The sequence below is a fragment of the Pimephales promelas genome, chromosome 19 (genome assembly GCF_988280905.1).
Source record: "Pimephales promelas chromosome 19, fPimPro1.hap1.1, whole genome shotgun sequence".
NCBI classification, from domain to species: domain Eukaryota; kingdom Metazoa; phylum Chordata; class Actinopteri; order Cypriniformes; family Leuciscidae; genus Pimephales; species Pimephales promelas.
The window spans coordinates 24079787-24096384 of record NC_142787.1 but is presented as its reverse complement, the minus strand read 5'-3'; the positions used below and the strand labels follow the sequence as shown (position 1 = coordinate 24096384).

At 40.7% G+C, this 16598-nt stretch overlaps 1 protein-coding gene across 3 annotated transcripts in view; it reads left to right on the top strand.

Annotated features, from left to right (window-relative positions):
* Positions 1-11246, top strand: part of zbtb16a (zinc finger and BTB domain containing 16a) — a 113726-nt gene extending 102480 nt beyond the window's left edge. For 2 of the 3 annotated variants that reach the window (XM_039693864.2, XM_039693863.2), the window contains exons 5-7: positions 3238-3408; positions 8474-8644; positions 10982-11246. In XM_039693864.2, coding sequence (XP_039549798.1) covers positions 3238-3408; positions 8474-8644; positions 10982-11211 — 572 coding nt within the window. In that variant the 3' untranslated portion in view covers positions 11212-11246. The remainder of the gene's footprint in view (positions 1-3237; positions 3409-8473; positions 8645-10981) is intronic. The other variant, XM_039693865.2, reaches the window with a different exon arrangement.
* The last annotated feature ends 5352 nt before the right edge of the window (positions 11247-16598 follow it).

The window sequence follows — 16598 nt, the reverse complement described above, 5'->3', positions numbered from 1 at the left end:
CCAATCTGGAGACTGTACATGTATCCCTCACTTGTTTGTATAAGAGTGTGCAATAATATAAAAGCGAAATCCAATACTACCAGATACATGCCCATTGCACCACTACAATCAGTCGCTGTTGATTCACATCACATCAAACATCAACATCCTGCAAACTGTGTGCTCATCTAGGTAGTGCATTCCAAGTGGAGATGTAGTGCCAGGCTCTTCGCTGAGCAACAGGTGACATCAAACCTCACTGCAGTGGCAACAGACAGAGCTTGCAGGAATTGTATTTCATCAGCACCGGCGAATTGAAACGCAAACTAATTGACTTTGGTCTCACCAGCTTAGAATGGCACTCCTCCTCCATGTGGGGTTTCTCAGAGCTGGCTCCGACCCTGTGGGAAACTCAGTTACACCATCTAACTCTCACATTAAGTTTTAATCACAGCCCTGTTCGGTTTGTTTGTGTAAACGGTTGGATTTTTTTCTGTTCTGAATTCTTAAATGAAATAATAATGGTTGTATGTATATGAACTTTAAAGGGATATTACACTTTTTTGGAAATAGGCTCATTTTACAACTCCCCAAGAGTTAAACAGTTGAGTTTCACCGTTTTCGAATCCATTCAGACGATTTTCTGATATTTAGAAGAATATCAGTAACCAGACTGTTTCTGGTCTCATTGACTTCCATTGTAGGAAAAATATACTATGGAAGTCAATGAGACCAGAAACTGTCTGGTTACTGATATTCTTCTAAATATCAGAAAACCGGCTGAATACATTCGAAAACGGTAAAACTCAACTTTTTAACTCTGGGGGAGTGGTAAAATGAGCCCATTTCCAAAAAAAGTGGAGTATCCCTTTAAAGCCATCCATTCTAGTGTACTCCTAAAAGTTGGAAAAATCTACTTTTAGCACATTTTTCATATTTTTTTCCCAATCAGATGCTCACTCGAATGAGAGTGTCCCTCCCCCTGCAAACATGTACATGGCTATAATGTAACCAAAGCTCTTCATTACTGTTGCAACAGCAAATAAGTCAATGCAGAACAGAAACATGCTTTTGTCAAGTGGTTTCAATGGGTCTTAAGATGATTGTGATTATGTTTTAGTGTTATGCTACTATGCTAGACGTGGCTATCATCTTAGTCAGGGATGATGCTGGAACATATTCGCTTGTAAGCGGAAACCCCCATCACCTAAATGCTGTGGCACACCCGCTGTTAAGTAACGGCCAATGCTTCTTGAGGGCCATTAACTTAAAACTGCAATGGAGCCAACTGAGGCCCTTATAAATAGACACAGGAGTGGAGGTAAATTATGCCAAAATTCAGGCAGCGGCAGCCAAAGCCAGTTCTCTATTCAGGTGTCACTTTGTCCAACTCAATTTTGCACTGTAATAGAGGCTAGTGGGTCAGCCACTTCTCTCGCTCTCTCTCTCTAGTTCCTTTTCTCTGCCTTACCCTTCACTACCTCACAGAAGAGTTTTTTTCCCAGCTAGGCCATTTACTTGTGACGCTCTTTACTTCACACCGAGGAACACTTAATTCCAGCTAACACCAATCACATGGACACTGCACTTCCCTTCATGGCTGCCGCTTTATCAACTCACCCCCCTGCCCTTCTTCTGTTCCCAAAATAGTGTTATTTCTTCAGTGGAAGTGTTCTTACTTGAAAAATATGATGCATCAAGGGGTGAGCTGGAAGTTATTTGACTGGTCCTTTGGGATTGTTTCAAAATCAAATTTTATCCCTTTATCCTTTTTTATTATTAATACTTATTTTCTAATTAATACTATTCAGTAATTACACATTACATACAGTATACACATGAAGTGACAATTAAATGCATTTTTAATGATACAAAAGATAAACATCACTTACTTTCTGTCCTTTTCTACTTTTTTTGAATGGAATAAAAACAGCATTTCATGTAATCGATCAGAAGTGTGGCCAAAACAGACATGGGCTCAGAGTACATGGTCACTGATTGAGCTTTTCTAAAAGGGCAATATTTGACATGAAAAGTGGGTGAATTATCATCATTAAATCGTTCAGTCTCCACTAATGTGGGATTTCAAGAGCAATCACGGAGCTGCACTGGTGATGTTGTTTAGTCTTTCCCTCCACCTCATCCAGACCCTTGAGCACCCCGGGTCAGAGTCCACCTAACCTCTCGCATTCCTCAGGGCCTTTCCTCCCTACCCCCCTGCCCTCTTTCCTCCTGTCACCCTGTCTTTCATCACCCTCCACCCACCCCCTTGAAAATTTGCTTTTTTATGTTTCCTTACAGCCTTTAGATTTGCCATGAACCTTCCTGAATCAAACTTGCATTTCACAGCCCCAAACTTCTTTGGGATTTTCTTCCTTAATCAATGCCCCCCTCGTTTTCATCGATAAACCGAGAGACGTAAGGAGTCATTAAAGATGGAGACAGCGAGAGGGGGAGGGAGATGGCTGGGCCGAGAGAAAGCCAGAAGGAAGGCTTGTCAGTATTTATTTGCAGAGAAGCAGCAATTTAGCTGCACTGTCTGAGATTTAAGAACAGGAATAGTCGTTTCTCTCGCTCACCTCAAGCTCATCCTCTCAATCGCTCCCGTTTTTTTTCTCTCCAGCAAATGCTGATTGATCGAGCTTTATGAACATGAGACTGGGGCTCCTCATAGATTTTTAAATTAGTGGCAGCTTTGCCCCAAAGATGTGTTATCGACTCATGAAATAGAAGCGGAGCTTAAAACACTCCCACTTTCCCCAGAGTTTTCTAGAGCCTGATAATTGAAAAAAGTGTGAAGTGTGAGTCTGTGTATTAGAGTTAAGCAAGAGAGAGGGAAAACTGTTCACTTTGCACCTCTTTAAACGCATAGTATAAGTCTGTTTTTTTTTTGTATTACGAGGAGATTTCATTGATTTGGTAATATTAATTCTAGGAATCTAACAGCTCTAGTCTTTTTGTCCTTTCATTTTATCTTTCCGCTGACCTCTTGTGGCTCTGTATTATATGTGCATCTCACCCTGTGGTACTGAATGAGATTCTCCTATTGATCCACTGAGACTGAGTGTATTTTTTTAAAATGAATCATAGTCTCTTTCAGCTTAATTGTCCAGTTCTTGCAGTGATTCAGAAGAACCAGAGTTTCTACACAACACGCATCGCCAAACTAATTTAGGCGTTTTCAAATAGAAAATGCGCCAGTATTACTGTGTGGTGTTGTACACGCATGCTAACATCTCTCTCTCTGTCTGTTCTCAGGATCCGACATGGCCATCTTCTGTTTGCTGTGCGGGAAGCGCTTCCAGACGCAGACGGCTCTGCAGCAGCACATGGAGGTCCACGCAGGCGTGCGCAGCTACATCTGCAGCGAGTGCAACCGCACATTTCCCAGCCACACCGCACTCAAGCGCCATCTCCGTTCACACACAGGTCTCTCGTCAGCTCCATACCACTTTAGTTTCTGTGTCTTAACGTCACGCATTTGTGCTGAAACCGAGCCACGTTTTTGGAATGAATCAGAAATACTAATTTGATTCTTTGAAGGTTTATACACATCCGTCGAGCCGAATGATTATACACGCTGAGATGTGATTCACCCTGTAGAGTGTTTAAATCAGGATCCCGGTACAGTCATTGTGTCGGCTTTTTTTCCCACCCGTCATCCCATCACCTTCTGGATGGAATGAAGATAGCAGGCTGAAGTGACATGTCATTTAGCGAAAGGCCACAGCGCTGTGATGGCTTGTGACAGCGTTGATATCACCCTCCCCGGTCGTGCTAGCCCTGCTATGTGGCGGTTTCATCCCCATGTGGCCAAGCACGCGGCTGAGCAGATGCGACGACTCGGGAACGGTCTCCATTACTGTCTCCGAATATGAGACACTGGAAATGAATCCCATTTTCTCCAGAAAGCTTTTTTCTCCCTTTGTCTCTGACCTTAAATAACAGTCTGATGTGTCAGAGTTGCTTTACTTGGCGGCGGCGGGAATGAATATTTGAAGCGAAAGAGGGAGATGAGCAAAGCCCGGCCGTTATTGGGCGGCTGATGGTACAAGACGGCCAAGCGCTTACTGTACTCTCTTGTCCTCATCGGAGCTGACGCTCCCGCCTGGACGCATAAATGTCACCGGTCTGCTTTGCCGCAGACGAGGCGGAGGGATATAGAGGCTGTGACGCAGCGTCGCGCTAGTTTGAACCCAATTCTCCGTGGGCGTGTATTAAATTACAATGAGCGCTAGCAAGCACCCCGTTTAATGTGGTGTGGGGGCTTTTGTCAAGAAGCTGAAAGGGAAAAACTGCTATTGGCACTTGCAAAAACCACTGAAAATAAGTCTCTGATTTGTAATTTAAAGAGGACAAAAAGGGAAGACTCACTGCTCGCGTTTAATTCTCCTTTGATCTTCTTAATCTCATTCACAGTGTTTTTTAACGCTAGAAACTGAGTCGCAGATATGATAAGCAGTAGATATTCCTCAGAGCCGTGTTTCCCAACCCTTTTATCTTATTTATTCCCACAACACCATCAATAGGGCTCAAGTATCATTTCATCTATACCACACCAGAAATTTCCAACTTATTGTGAACTTAGTAGCATATTCAATTCAACTCAAATTTATTTGTATTGCGCTTTTCACAATACATATTGTTTCAAAGCAGCTTTCAGAAATGTCCATGGAAAAATATATTTAGTTAATCATGTAATAATTTATGGCGTAACATATCATCTACCATTAATGTATATACAGTTTTTACATTGATTTACTTTAAAAACAAGTGGCCTATATACAACTTTGTTTGCCTTTCAACCACATACTTTCTCAAAAGACTTTCTCAAATATAGTTAATGGTTTTGAAATGTCGTCCTCAGAGATCTGCTGTCTTTTAAATGCCAGCTTTACCGTCACAGGAATAAATTACATTTTAAAATGGATCAAAATAGAAAACAAGTTATTTTAAATTGCAATATTTCACAATATGGCTGTTTTGATCAAATAAATTGGTGCATTAAATGAAAAGTGCACTAAATACATACAATTGTAGAAATCTAATAATTTGACAACAAGTTATATAGGTTCAAGTGAGCAAAATCAATGTTTTTTTTTTTCTGGGATAAATCACAACTTTGCTGAAACAAAGGTGCGACAGCTTGACGTGTCCCTGATTTCCTCCATGTGTGTGTGTGTGTGGTGCCCACTCAAAAATAACTTAAATGAGTGATTATGGCCCACACAGTCATTACTCAGTAATTCAAACCCAGTCATACCTTGTCCTAAATGCTGATGCGAAACCAATTTTAACAGGATTTCCGAGAATGATTGCATGCGTTTCCGCTGATTTTAGAGAGGAATTTCTGTTCTTGAATGTACTTGCTCATGTACGTTTACAGGCGCACACAGTGTGAGCGAACGCTGGCATCCATTAGGGCTGATAATCATGGCAGCCCCCTCGCTCCCCCCCCCCCCCCCCCACCCTCGATTCCGCATGCTGCCGGCCGTGCCTCGTTAATATTCCGTTGTTGTTCTGTGCTTGTGTTTTATTCGGAGCCCATTTTCCATCTGCGGCGGGTGTTTTGTGTTCGCAGCTGTGTTTGATAGTGCAGCCCAGTCGAGACCCTGGCAGTGATGGATCCTTGATTTATGCTACTTAGCACATAATGAACTCGGCCCCTGCCTTAATGTAAGCCTTGGTCCTGCCAGGCGGCTGGCGGTGCCCGCAGACCCCGGCCAGGTACGCCACCGAAGCCGTCCCCTGGGGCACGGGGACGCAGGTGGCAGCCCCCGAGCTTCCCAAATGTCTTTCCCGCCCTCTTTGTGCCTCGCAGCCACCAGACTTGCACACAGACACAGAAAGGAACCGAAGAACACGCAGTCGCTGACAGCATCTTGATCTATCACCTTGTATCTTTACTGCCTCAAAGCTTAATGTATTCCAAACAAAGCAAAGCCGCCAAACAGAATTTGATAAGCAAATTGCTTTCTGTTTATTGCAGTGACATGCTCCATTTACATAACAGGTAGCCTTAAAAAAAAAAAAAAAAGCACCAGGCGATATGAATTTGTGCCTTGTGATATCGAAAAAGTGCTGTCACAAATTATTTCGTCAAATAAAGATTAAAGATGCTTTCACCGAGGGTAGAAGCAAGCCTGTGGATTTAACTCATGGTTCGTTTTCTGGAGGGTAGCGCAGATGTCTTCGGTTGAGGAGCCAGTTTAGGCACAATTAAAGTCAGGTGAATTTGGTGCGATTGCTATGCTCGTCGCGTGCCGGAGAGTCAGGGAGCGTGATGGATTGTGATCTCTTCTGCGGAGGAGGCAGTTTGAACCGCCGAATTTCGTTCAGCAACTGATAACTTCATGCACACAAATAAATACTGTCACTTTTATTGATTTCTGAATCATGTGGGGGTTTTTTTTACTGTTTCGTGTCATCGTCTTTTTTCTCCCTGCATTTTTTTTCTCCCCCATTACTGCCAAAGCGAAGACTGTGGAGCCCGAGCAGCCGTGTAAATGTGGGGCGTTTAGCTGCGTCTCGCCACAAAACGTGCCTGAGGAAATTGACATTGTCTGGTAACGGGAGGCGGCGAGAGTCTGAGCATGACAGTACATAACGAGAAATGCAATTTATTCCCAGGCACGGTGCCGCTCGGACAGCCAGATAATGAAACGCGTAGGTCATAGACGATGACTTAAACCCTTCACACAGAAGTGAAATGCATTAAATATGGGGAACATTACACGCCTGGCAGAGTTGCGCATCTGTACGGAGAGAGAGTGATATATGGTTAGCTGATATGAAGACACAGAAACACAATTAGTGCAGAGAGCAGAAAAAGAAACACCCCCGCATATCATAATATCACTGATTACTGACCTCTGAATATCCATTACAGAGCAGGAAGACAAGATGATATAGGCAGGATGACCTATAACAGACAACCGGGGATGGTGTAATGGCTTAATTTAAAATAAATATCATAATCCAGCAGTATATATAGCTTTGTGAGTGGTGAAAAATCACTTGGGATATTGTATAGGTATTTTTTTGTTTTGAAATATCTGAAAATTGTCTTTTATTCTTCAAGGTTGTTGTTTTTTTACTTAAAGGGATACTCCACTTTTTTTGGAAATAGGCTCATTTTACAACTTTACAACTGTTGAGTTTTACAGTTTTTAGTTTTTTTGCAGCAGTTCTTTTTAGTCATATCAGCCTAGAAAATCGCAACTTTACATTTTCCGTCGGTCTTAATGCACGATGTAACTACAGAAGAGTCAAGTTTTAAATAGGAAAAATATCGAAACACTTTGGTCATTTTTTTTCTGAGAAATGCTAATGGTCTTGTGCACTTCAATGATGAATGCTAAGCTATGCTAAAAGGGGTACTGCCAGAACCGGAGATCGGCTCAATGGATTCAAAAAACTCTGGGGAAGTTGTAAAATGAGCCTATTTCCAAAAAAAAAAAGTGGAGTATCCCTTTAAATGCATGTTTTCTGACATTTTTCTGATACACATCGGAAAAATAATTGTGCAAATAATCCTTTGGAGGATTGATTTCCAATGTGTATCAGTGTAAAACTGATAGTATAAAGTCAGTGTAAACACTGTATTTCTTTAGCCCTATCAAAACGTAGTTTGAGTATCACAACCTGCGCAACACCGCAACATTGCCATTTGTTGCTACTAGAGAAATGACACCTTTAAAGGAGTAGTTCACTTTAAAAAAAAAATAAAACTTGCTGATAATTTACTCATCCCCATGTCATCCAAGATGTCCTTGTCTTTTTTTCTTCAGTCAAAAAGAAATTAAAGTTTTTGATGAAAACATTCCAGGATTTTTCTCCATATAATGGACTTTACTGGTAACCAAACGGTTTAAGGTCCAAAAGACAGTTTCAGTGCAAACTGCAAACTGTTCAAAGGGCTTTAAACGATTCCAGACGATGAATAAGGGTCTTATCAAGCGAACAAATCTTTTTTCGTGCCATTTGGTTCATCCGAAGGTTAAAATGAACAAATTGACGCGGAAAAGATTCAATTCAAACAAGAGAGTAATGAACGCGCATCGCAGAACAGAGCAAGGTTAACATTTGAGTTTATAAAACTTAAACTTTGTTATTTATTTATTAAATGAGCGATCGTTTCGCTTGATAAGACCCTTATTCTTCGTCTGAAATCATTTAAAGCCCTTTGAACAGTTTGCAGTTTGCACTGAAACTGTCTTTTGGACCTTGAACCGTTTGGTTCCCACTGAAGTGTATTATATGGAGAAAAATCCTGGAATGTTTTCCTCAAAAACCTTAATTTCTTTTCGACTGAAGAAAGAAAGACATGGATATCTTGGATGACATGGGGGTGAGTAAATTATCAGCAAAAGTTTTTTTTTAAAGTAAACTACTCCTTTAATTAAGTGTCATTTAGGGGTCAAATAAGGTGATTATTGTTTATGATTACCATTAACTTACATCATTTACCATACTGACCGGACCCTTTGTTCAGCAGGTGACCACCCCTTTGAATGCGAATTCTGCGGAAGCTGCTTCCGAGACGAGAGCACGCTGAAAGGACACAAGCGCATCCACACCGGAGAGAAGCCCTATGAATGTAACGGCTGCGGCAAGAAGTTCAGCCTCAAACACCAGCTAGAGACCCACTACCGTGTCCACACAGGTACTGTGCACTCCTTCCTGTTTATCAACCCTAGAGAAATAGGAATGTCAACATTATAGACCTCCCTGGTTTTTAATAACACTTTTGATCCAGTAACATGCCCTACTTAAATCACGTTAAGCACTACAGAGGTATGTTGCAGCAGGTGAGCATCATTTCAGATCTTTAGATCAGTTCTGCGGCCAATGCCAGTGTAAAGCCCCCTTTCCTCTTGTTAAGGTGATATATCTGATTGATTCTTGCGTCTTGGCGCTCTGTAAAGCCCACACCAAAGGGCAGGCCATTTCCAGTGCTGTCAGCTTGCTCTTTGACAAGGGGATTAGTGCGGTACTGTAGAGACCAGGTCACACAACGGGCACCAAACTGTCCCCTCCTCTCTGCCACTCAAAAAAAACGATACCGTTAAGCCAAACTATCAAGAAAGCCTGTCAAATAATTGCCTTCTTTGGGGTGGGGATGAAGCAAAGCCTCGGCAGCGAACACACAGCTCCCGAGATAACAAGAACAACGACAAGCTCACAGTCAAAGGCCACCGCATGCAAAAAGGGAGCCGCTTGATGAAGCATCGACATTGGCAGCACCGCTGGCTGTCGATGGCTAATCAATAACCCGGCTCCATTTGCAATTCATTATTGCCTGGTTATCTGAGGCTGCCCTGTTTACAGTGCAGTTAAAGTACACCGGCCTCACGTGCATGTATCACTGGAGTCCCGACGGTTTAATGACCGTCTCATTAGGGCATCTGCATACGCAAACGCAGACGGACGTGACATTGCTCGAACGTCCGAGGTCAAGGTTCCTCAATCCCTCCGTTAAAGAGAAAACCTGAGCAAACAACGCAGAGACTTTGCATTTCCCAGGATGCATTTACCCAGCACCAGCGTTCTTCAATCCTCAACTTATCAATGCTTTCCCTAGTGACATTTTTAAAGGTCAACATTTAGATGACTTATTTTCACTGTCAGGGTAAATGTGCTGCGCTTTGCGTTACAGTCTCTTTAAGGGGTTTCTTAAATAGCAACTTTCAGACAGATTTGCTGTTTAACTACGTGGTTATTTTGTCCTATGCAGCATTTACTGCTGTTCCATGTTTTTTGTTTATCAATGCTTCTAAATTGTTGTACCCTTATTCTTTTTTGAGACAGTTGAGGGGAAATTAGTTGTATAGACAAATTTCCTAGAATTTGCTTTTATTTTATGCTCCACTTGTGAACTGGTATTTACCAGTGTGTTGCGTTTAAGTGCTTTTGTTGTCTTAATGTGGTAAAAAGATGGAGATCCAGACCTGTTTATTTAGCTGAAACTAAGTAGTTCACTTTTAAAAATAACTTTTGCTGAGAATTTACTCACCCCCATGTCATCCAAGTTGTCCACATCTTTCTTCAGTCGAAATGAAATTAATGTTTTTGACAAACATTCCAGGATTTTCTCCATATTATGGACCTCATTGGGAACCAAACGGTTCAAGGTCCAAATGAGAGTTTCAGTGCCGCTTCAGAGGGCTTTAAACGACACCAGATGATGAATAAGGGTCTTCTCTAGGACCCTTTGAGTCATGACTCGAAAAAAGATTTGTTCATTTTGATGAACAAGTTTGAACAGGAGAGTCACAAACGCTCATCACAGAACAGTGCAAGGCGAGCATTTGTGCTTATGAAACTTAAACTTTGTTATTCATTTTAGAAATGGCTGATCATTTCACTAGATAAGACCTTTATTCATCTTCTGGTGTCGTTTAAAGCCCTTTGAAGCTTCACTGAAACTCTCATTTGAACCGTGAACCGTTTGGTTCCCATTGAAGTCCATTATATGGAGAAAATCCTGGAATGTTTTCATCAAAAACCTTCATTTCTTTTCGACTGAAGAAAGAAAGACATGGACATCTTGGATGACGGGGGTGAGTAATTTATCAGCAAAAGTTTTTTTTTTTAAAGTGAACTACTCCTTTAAGTCATCTGCTACAGCAAGAAAAAGATTTATCAAAACTCAAACGGTAAATATGCTGTATATTTTCTAGATCATGAATAGTACACAGTCTCGGCAACTCGTGCATCAAAATAATATACAAGCTGCCAAGTGGAAAATATCACACGAGGGGGTGTTCATGTGCATTTTCCACGTCGGCTTTTGATATTTACCATAATTACCAAAGCATGTGAACACACCAATAGTATGTACATCCAGAACAGGACTCTGGAATAAAGTGCAACCGCAATGTTGGAATGTTTCCATGCAGATGAATATTCCTGTCTGTTCACAAATATAAAAGCAGAACCCAGTGTACAACATCTCTTGATGTGTCTTGCAAAGTCCTGACATTTTGTATTCTCTATGCAGGTGAGAAGCCGTTTGAGTGCAAGCTCTGCCACCAGCGCTCCAGGGACTACTCGGCCATGATCAAACACCTGCGCACCCACAACGGAGCCTCTCCGTACCAGTGCACCATCTGCCTGGAATACTGCCCCAGCCTCTCCGCCATGCAGAAGCACATGAAGGGCCACAAGCCTGAAGACATCCCCCCGGACTGGAGGATAGAGAAGACTTACCTATACCTCTGCTATGTCTGAATGGGGGGGGGGGATAGCGGGGAGGGAACGGGAGTGGGAGGGCGAGGGGTTAAAGCACCTGGAAACACAGTCAGGAAATGGACGGATTTGTCGGATGGCAGAAGCAGAGTGGGAACGGTAACGAGAAAGACAGAAATCTTACCCATCAGTATCGCAAAAAAAAAAAGCATCACGTTGTAGCCGCTCGTCCGTTCACAGCACGGATCATATAGGATGTTAATTCTCTACACGTCCGCTTAATACACTTATTATATCAGTCAAACGAACACACTTCAACAATGATCCCTCCTCTTCGTAAGGACGCCCTCTCCTGGTACACGAGACACGGTGTTTATCTGTGAGTCGTCAGTGCACAAAGCACTTAGATCCGTCAGTGGTAAGGTGCCAGTCAGGTACTCCACAGCAAATATGAACCGTCATGTTCATCAGGGTCATTGCTGCAAACTGGGACGTAAGCTTCCTGCAAAAACACGTTCACGATGCCCTCCTATATGATTCACAGTCATTAAGGGCTTATTGGTGTACAAACCAGCAAAGCTCTCAGTACTCCACTTATCAATGTCATTTCACTTTTTTTTTTTTCCTCCTCTCTGCATAGCTTCGTACCGCATATTACAAGCCAACTTCACTTCACGACGACAGTTTTTGTTTGATGCTGATTTCTCAAGTACAAGCTCTTTCTTTGCGCCCAAGTCTGAAAAGCAGTTAACCGTTTGAAACTTGGCAATAGATACAGAACATCCATTACACTCTAGACATCTAATCAACTGTTTATGCTGTTGTTATAGAGACCAAAATGATGATTTAAAGCTGCTTTTGTCAGTGGCTTGTAGACGAGCGGCACTGTGACGTCCAGGGGCTCGTCCGCACATATCCGTGTGTTCGTTGGTGGGAACGCTGGGACGAGAGAACAGAGCTGATCGACTCTTTTGGTTTGATTCCTTTCGCTTTGTCTGCGTTTCCTATTATTACCTTGATTTACTTCAGCACATCGTACTTGAATTACCTCGTTTTTTTTTTTTTTTTTGTGACCTCATGTGCTAGTGTTTTTAATTTTTCCTTTGTGTATTTGATTGTTTGCTTTGCGTTTGTCCTTCGAGCAGGGGAGATTTGAAGTGGCGTGCGCTTTTAAGTACTTAAGAAATTAAGTGCCATGGTGAAGAGAGATTATTTGTCTTTTTGTTTCGTTTATTTTCTTTGCGTTAATATTACCAAACTTGGTATTATGTTTGTTTTACTAACCCTGCTTGTTGAAGAGCTTGTGGGTTTGGTTGGTTTTTGTAAGCTACCTCTAAGTTTTGTTTTTCTTTTGGGTTGTTTCGTTTGCAAAAAGCACATTTTTGCGTTATTGCAACTTTATCTCACGCTTTCAAGTGTCGTATGTCGGAAGCAACGAATATGAAAGGGTAAGATTTGCTTATAGGAAAAGATGGTGGATTACATTACATTAAAAAAAAAAGTCATAACTTTCCCTAACAGTCCCCTCAGCCCTGTAAACGTGTAAACCTTAAGAGCAGAAAAGAGATTTCTGAAGCCTTAAGTTCGGGGTTGGAGTCGATCTGGGAGGTGCGTATGGAACAAGTGAAGTGTAGTACTTTAAAGTCTGAAAAAACAAAATGTTAAACTTGAAAATATGTGAATAGAATTGTAGTTTTGTAATGTGAAAAAAGAAGGTTCACAGAGCGTGAGCCACCGAGAACAGGTCATATGCAGCAGTGCATTGTGCGTTGGACAATTGGGACTGCAAGTGGTAATCAAAGATGGAAGGAAGAAAAAAAACAAAAAACAAATCCTGTCAGTTGACATGTTTCTTTGTATGAGTGTAGTCCTGAGCAAGAGCCAACAGAGGCCATTTGATATATAAAATTGTGATATTTTTGTATTAAGTGTCAGTCCCTTTTTCCATTTGTTGAGGTTGCAGCGGGGCAAAACTTTGTAGTTCTTTTTTTATATTATTATTATTATTCTCTGGTTTGAATCGTTTGCCTTGCTCCTCTTCTGTAATGTTGGACAGTGCGTGATCCTATAGTGGTAAATGTTGCTTTCTGGATGTCAATACATTGCAGGTGAAGGACTAAATCAGCCACATTTTCCTTTGTGAAAATAACAAACAAACGAAGAAAAAAAGAAAAATGAGGTGATGCCAATGATCAATTCCATTGCACACGATCTCTCAAACAAAACAATCAATGTTGCCAACGTTTTGTTTTTTTACTTGAAGTGACTAAAAAAAAAAGAAGGGATGGGAAGACGCATCAAAGGAAACGTAATTGTCGTGTGTCTTGCCGTTGTTTTCTGGAAAACACTGTGAGTTCGGGCATCTTTTGCCCCCTGTGAGAATTTTAAAAACTAGTAGCTCCATGAAATAAGGCAGAAATATATATTTTGTTCTGTAAATGGATAATGTCGACTGATGTTAAATGGGTAAAACAGAGTTTTGCTATATGTGGCAACAATACGAGATGTTAAGTCACATGCTAGTGTAACACTTTGATTTTGTACTTTGCTTTGAGTGTGTTTGAGACTGAAAGAGTGTGTATTGTGTGTGAGTGCGCGTGTTAGTGTCAAATGCACTAATCTGACAGTCATGTTCTATGCCACTTTTCTCTCACCATGATTTAAAAAAAAAAAAATATTGGCATTGATATAGTTCTTCCCTCAATGTTCTTCGGATGTTCCTGTAATATCTTTGTGCCTAAATGAAATTGTTCAACAAATTGTTCACATACAGTATATCTGCTTAGTTTCTGTATTTTCAAGAAAATTATTGGTGTCTTCAGGGCTCCAGGGGTGCCATGATGATCTCGGATCGATTCACTTGCTTTTAGAATTATCATTTGGTCTATTTGCAGTGGTTCCACTGGCGACCGATCGAATGCAACACCATTGTAGTGTTTTATACACGGTTGGAAACATTCCTTGGATAGGAATATGTGCATTTTTCACAATGAATATCCTGCTTTGAGAGGGAAAACTTAATGTTTGAGAATCAAACTTGCTTTCATTTCCTCGTTTTTGATTTGTTTTTTTAGCCTCAGCAACGGGTTTGCTGATTAAACCTTTCAACAACGTCCTTTTAACATTCGGCGAGTTGTTGATGGATGTGTTTGTACTGCCCCTACTAGACATGTCTTATTTGTTGTTTAAAGTACTTATGTTAAAGAAACGGTTCGCCACATGTCATCATTGCATCCCTGGAGTTGGCTCACTGTGTTCCAGTGTGGTGTTCTAGAAAGAGTAGCCATTTCATGCTGTGTTGCCATGCATGTGCCATTGAGGTCAAAACTAAACTGTTTGAGTAACAAAGCACCAAGACGTCTTTTATTTTAATTTTTTTTTTTTAGCACTGAGGACCAATTGCCCTGTCGGACCAAGCGTAAAGCTTCTTATGTATCAAATCAGTTTCTCTTCCCCATCTCTACTGTATCCCCCTCTCCTTTACTGGCTTGTCTGGATTTTCTTTTCTCCCCCAATGTGACAGCACAAGTGCCAGTCCTGTTGCTCTTTAAGAATATAGTGTTTTGTTTCTGGGGTTTTTATTTTTGTTTGTTCTATTATTATTATTTGAATTGTTATAGTTACGTCTACCTCAGCACCTAATCTTAGCCTAAACTTAGAAGGTGCCCAATTTTTCTTTTCTTTTTTTCTGTTTGTTGTCAATTGTACACTTTTTTTTTTTGCATTAGAGCTTTGCAGCGGTCCTTTGTCTTCTCCAGCAACATGCTATTTTTTGTAGCACTACTTTCTGTATGTTGTGCTACAGATATTGGCATCAGTTTCCTGATGTAGTCTTTCTTTCAGTGTAGGATCAGACACATCTCTTTGTAACATTTCAGTGTTCTCTGATGGAGTGTGAAAAAATAAAGAATTTAAAGAGATTGAATGCTGCAGGTTTTCTTCTCAGTGTTGTCACTAAGTAAATTTTGTGCCTTTAATAGTGAAAGATATTTTTTACATCCTACTAACAGTAGATTGTTTTTGTAGTGTTTTTTGTATTTTTTTTTTTTTATTTATGAGTCTCAAAATAACAATGTTCAGTTGTATTCCTTAAATCTGCAGTTAGAAAAAAAATAAAAAATGGACTTAAGTTTGTCTGGCCTTTTCATCTGTTCAACTCAGTTATTAATCCTTTATACAACAATTGAAATATTTTGAAACGCATCCACCCTCATGTAGTTTTAAACCCATATGATGGACAATATAGTGTGGAACAACAAAGGAAATGTTATGTAGAATGTCCAAGATGCGCTTCTTTATAAAATAAAAAGTGAATGATGACCACAGCTGTAAAACCCAGATTACATAAAAACGTACAGTTACAATCTGTTTTCAAACGAAGCAGAAATGGCTGCTCCTGGTCACCATCCACTAATATTGTATACTGATAGAAGAGAGAAGCGTGAATAATGTAAAGTACAGGCTTGGAACAACATGAGGAAGTAAATAATGACAGAATTTCTAAAATTTTAGTTCATGTGTTCATTATAGGCATCTTGAAGCCTGTAAAACAAGGTTAGACAGTTTGTTTAAACATTACCCGTTAGCAGTGTTGAAGTAAACGCATTACAAGTAATGCAGTTCAAGTAATCAGATTACTTTTTTCAAGTAATGGATTACTTTTAAATTTACATCAAAATATAAGGGTTTGCAAAAGAAAGAAAATTGAACAAATTAACTAATATTGTAATGCATTACTTTTAAAAGTATCTTCCCCAACACTGCCGATTAGTCTGATTCAGCCTTATTTTTTTATTTTTTTTATTGGGGAAAAAAAGTGAGTAGGATAAGTCTACTAAATAAAAGCTCAAGGTTGATATTGAATTTGATACAAGGCTCAAATTCCTATAAACTTTAATATTACAGTTAAAGAGAGTAGGGGGGGGGGGACAAGGGGGGGGGGACAAGGGGGGGGGGGACAAGGGGGGGGGGGGACAAAACAAAACCGCGAAAGCAATCCTGATGCAAATACATTATCCGATAAATCCTAAAGATAGCAAAGTGGAGTCACAGGTACTCTAAGAGAATACTCTAATCATTAAGAGAACAGGTTCTGTGCCTTCACTGCCTGCTCTCATTACCATTCGGAAGGAAATAGACTGAAACAAAAGCAGTCTCTGCTTCTCTTTTATTCTAGGGGAGACAAGCTGAGAATACAAACCTCAGTGCTTTAGTGAGTCTGCCTGTGTTCATTACATAGAGCTCTGTGTTAATACCAGGAACCATCTGAGCAAATAATGGCAATTCGCTGCTATGCTAATGCTCCCTCTGGTATTGTATCTGTCTAACATTCTCTGTGTGTGTGTTTGAGTTATGATCCTGTTGAGCTATTGTAAACATCTGCCAGTGTTAAAGCTAGACACACTGCGAAAGCTCAGCCTAACTGCTGG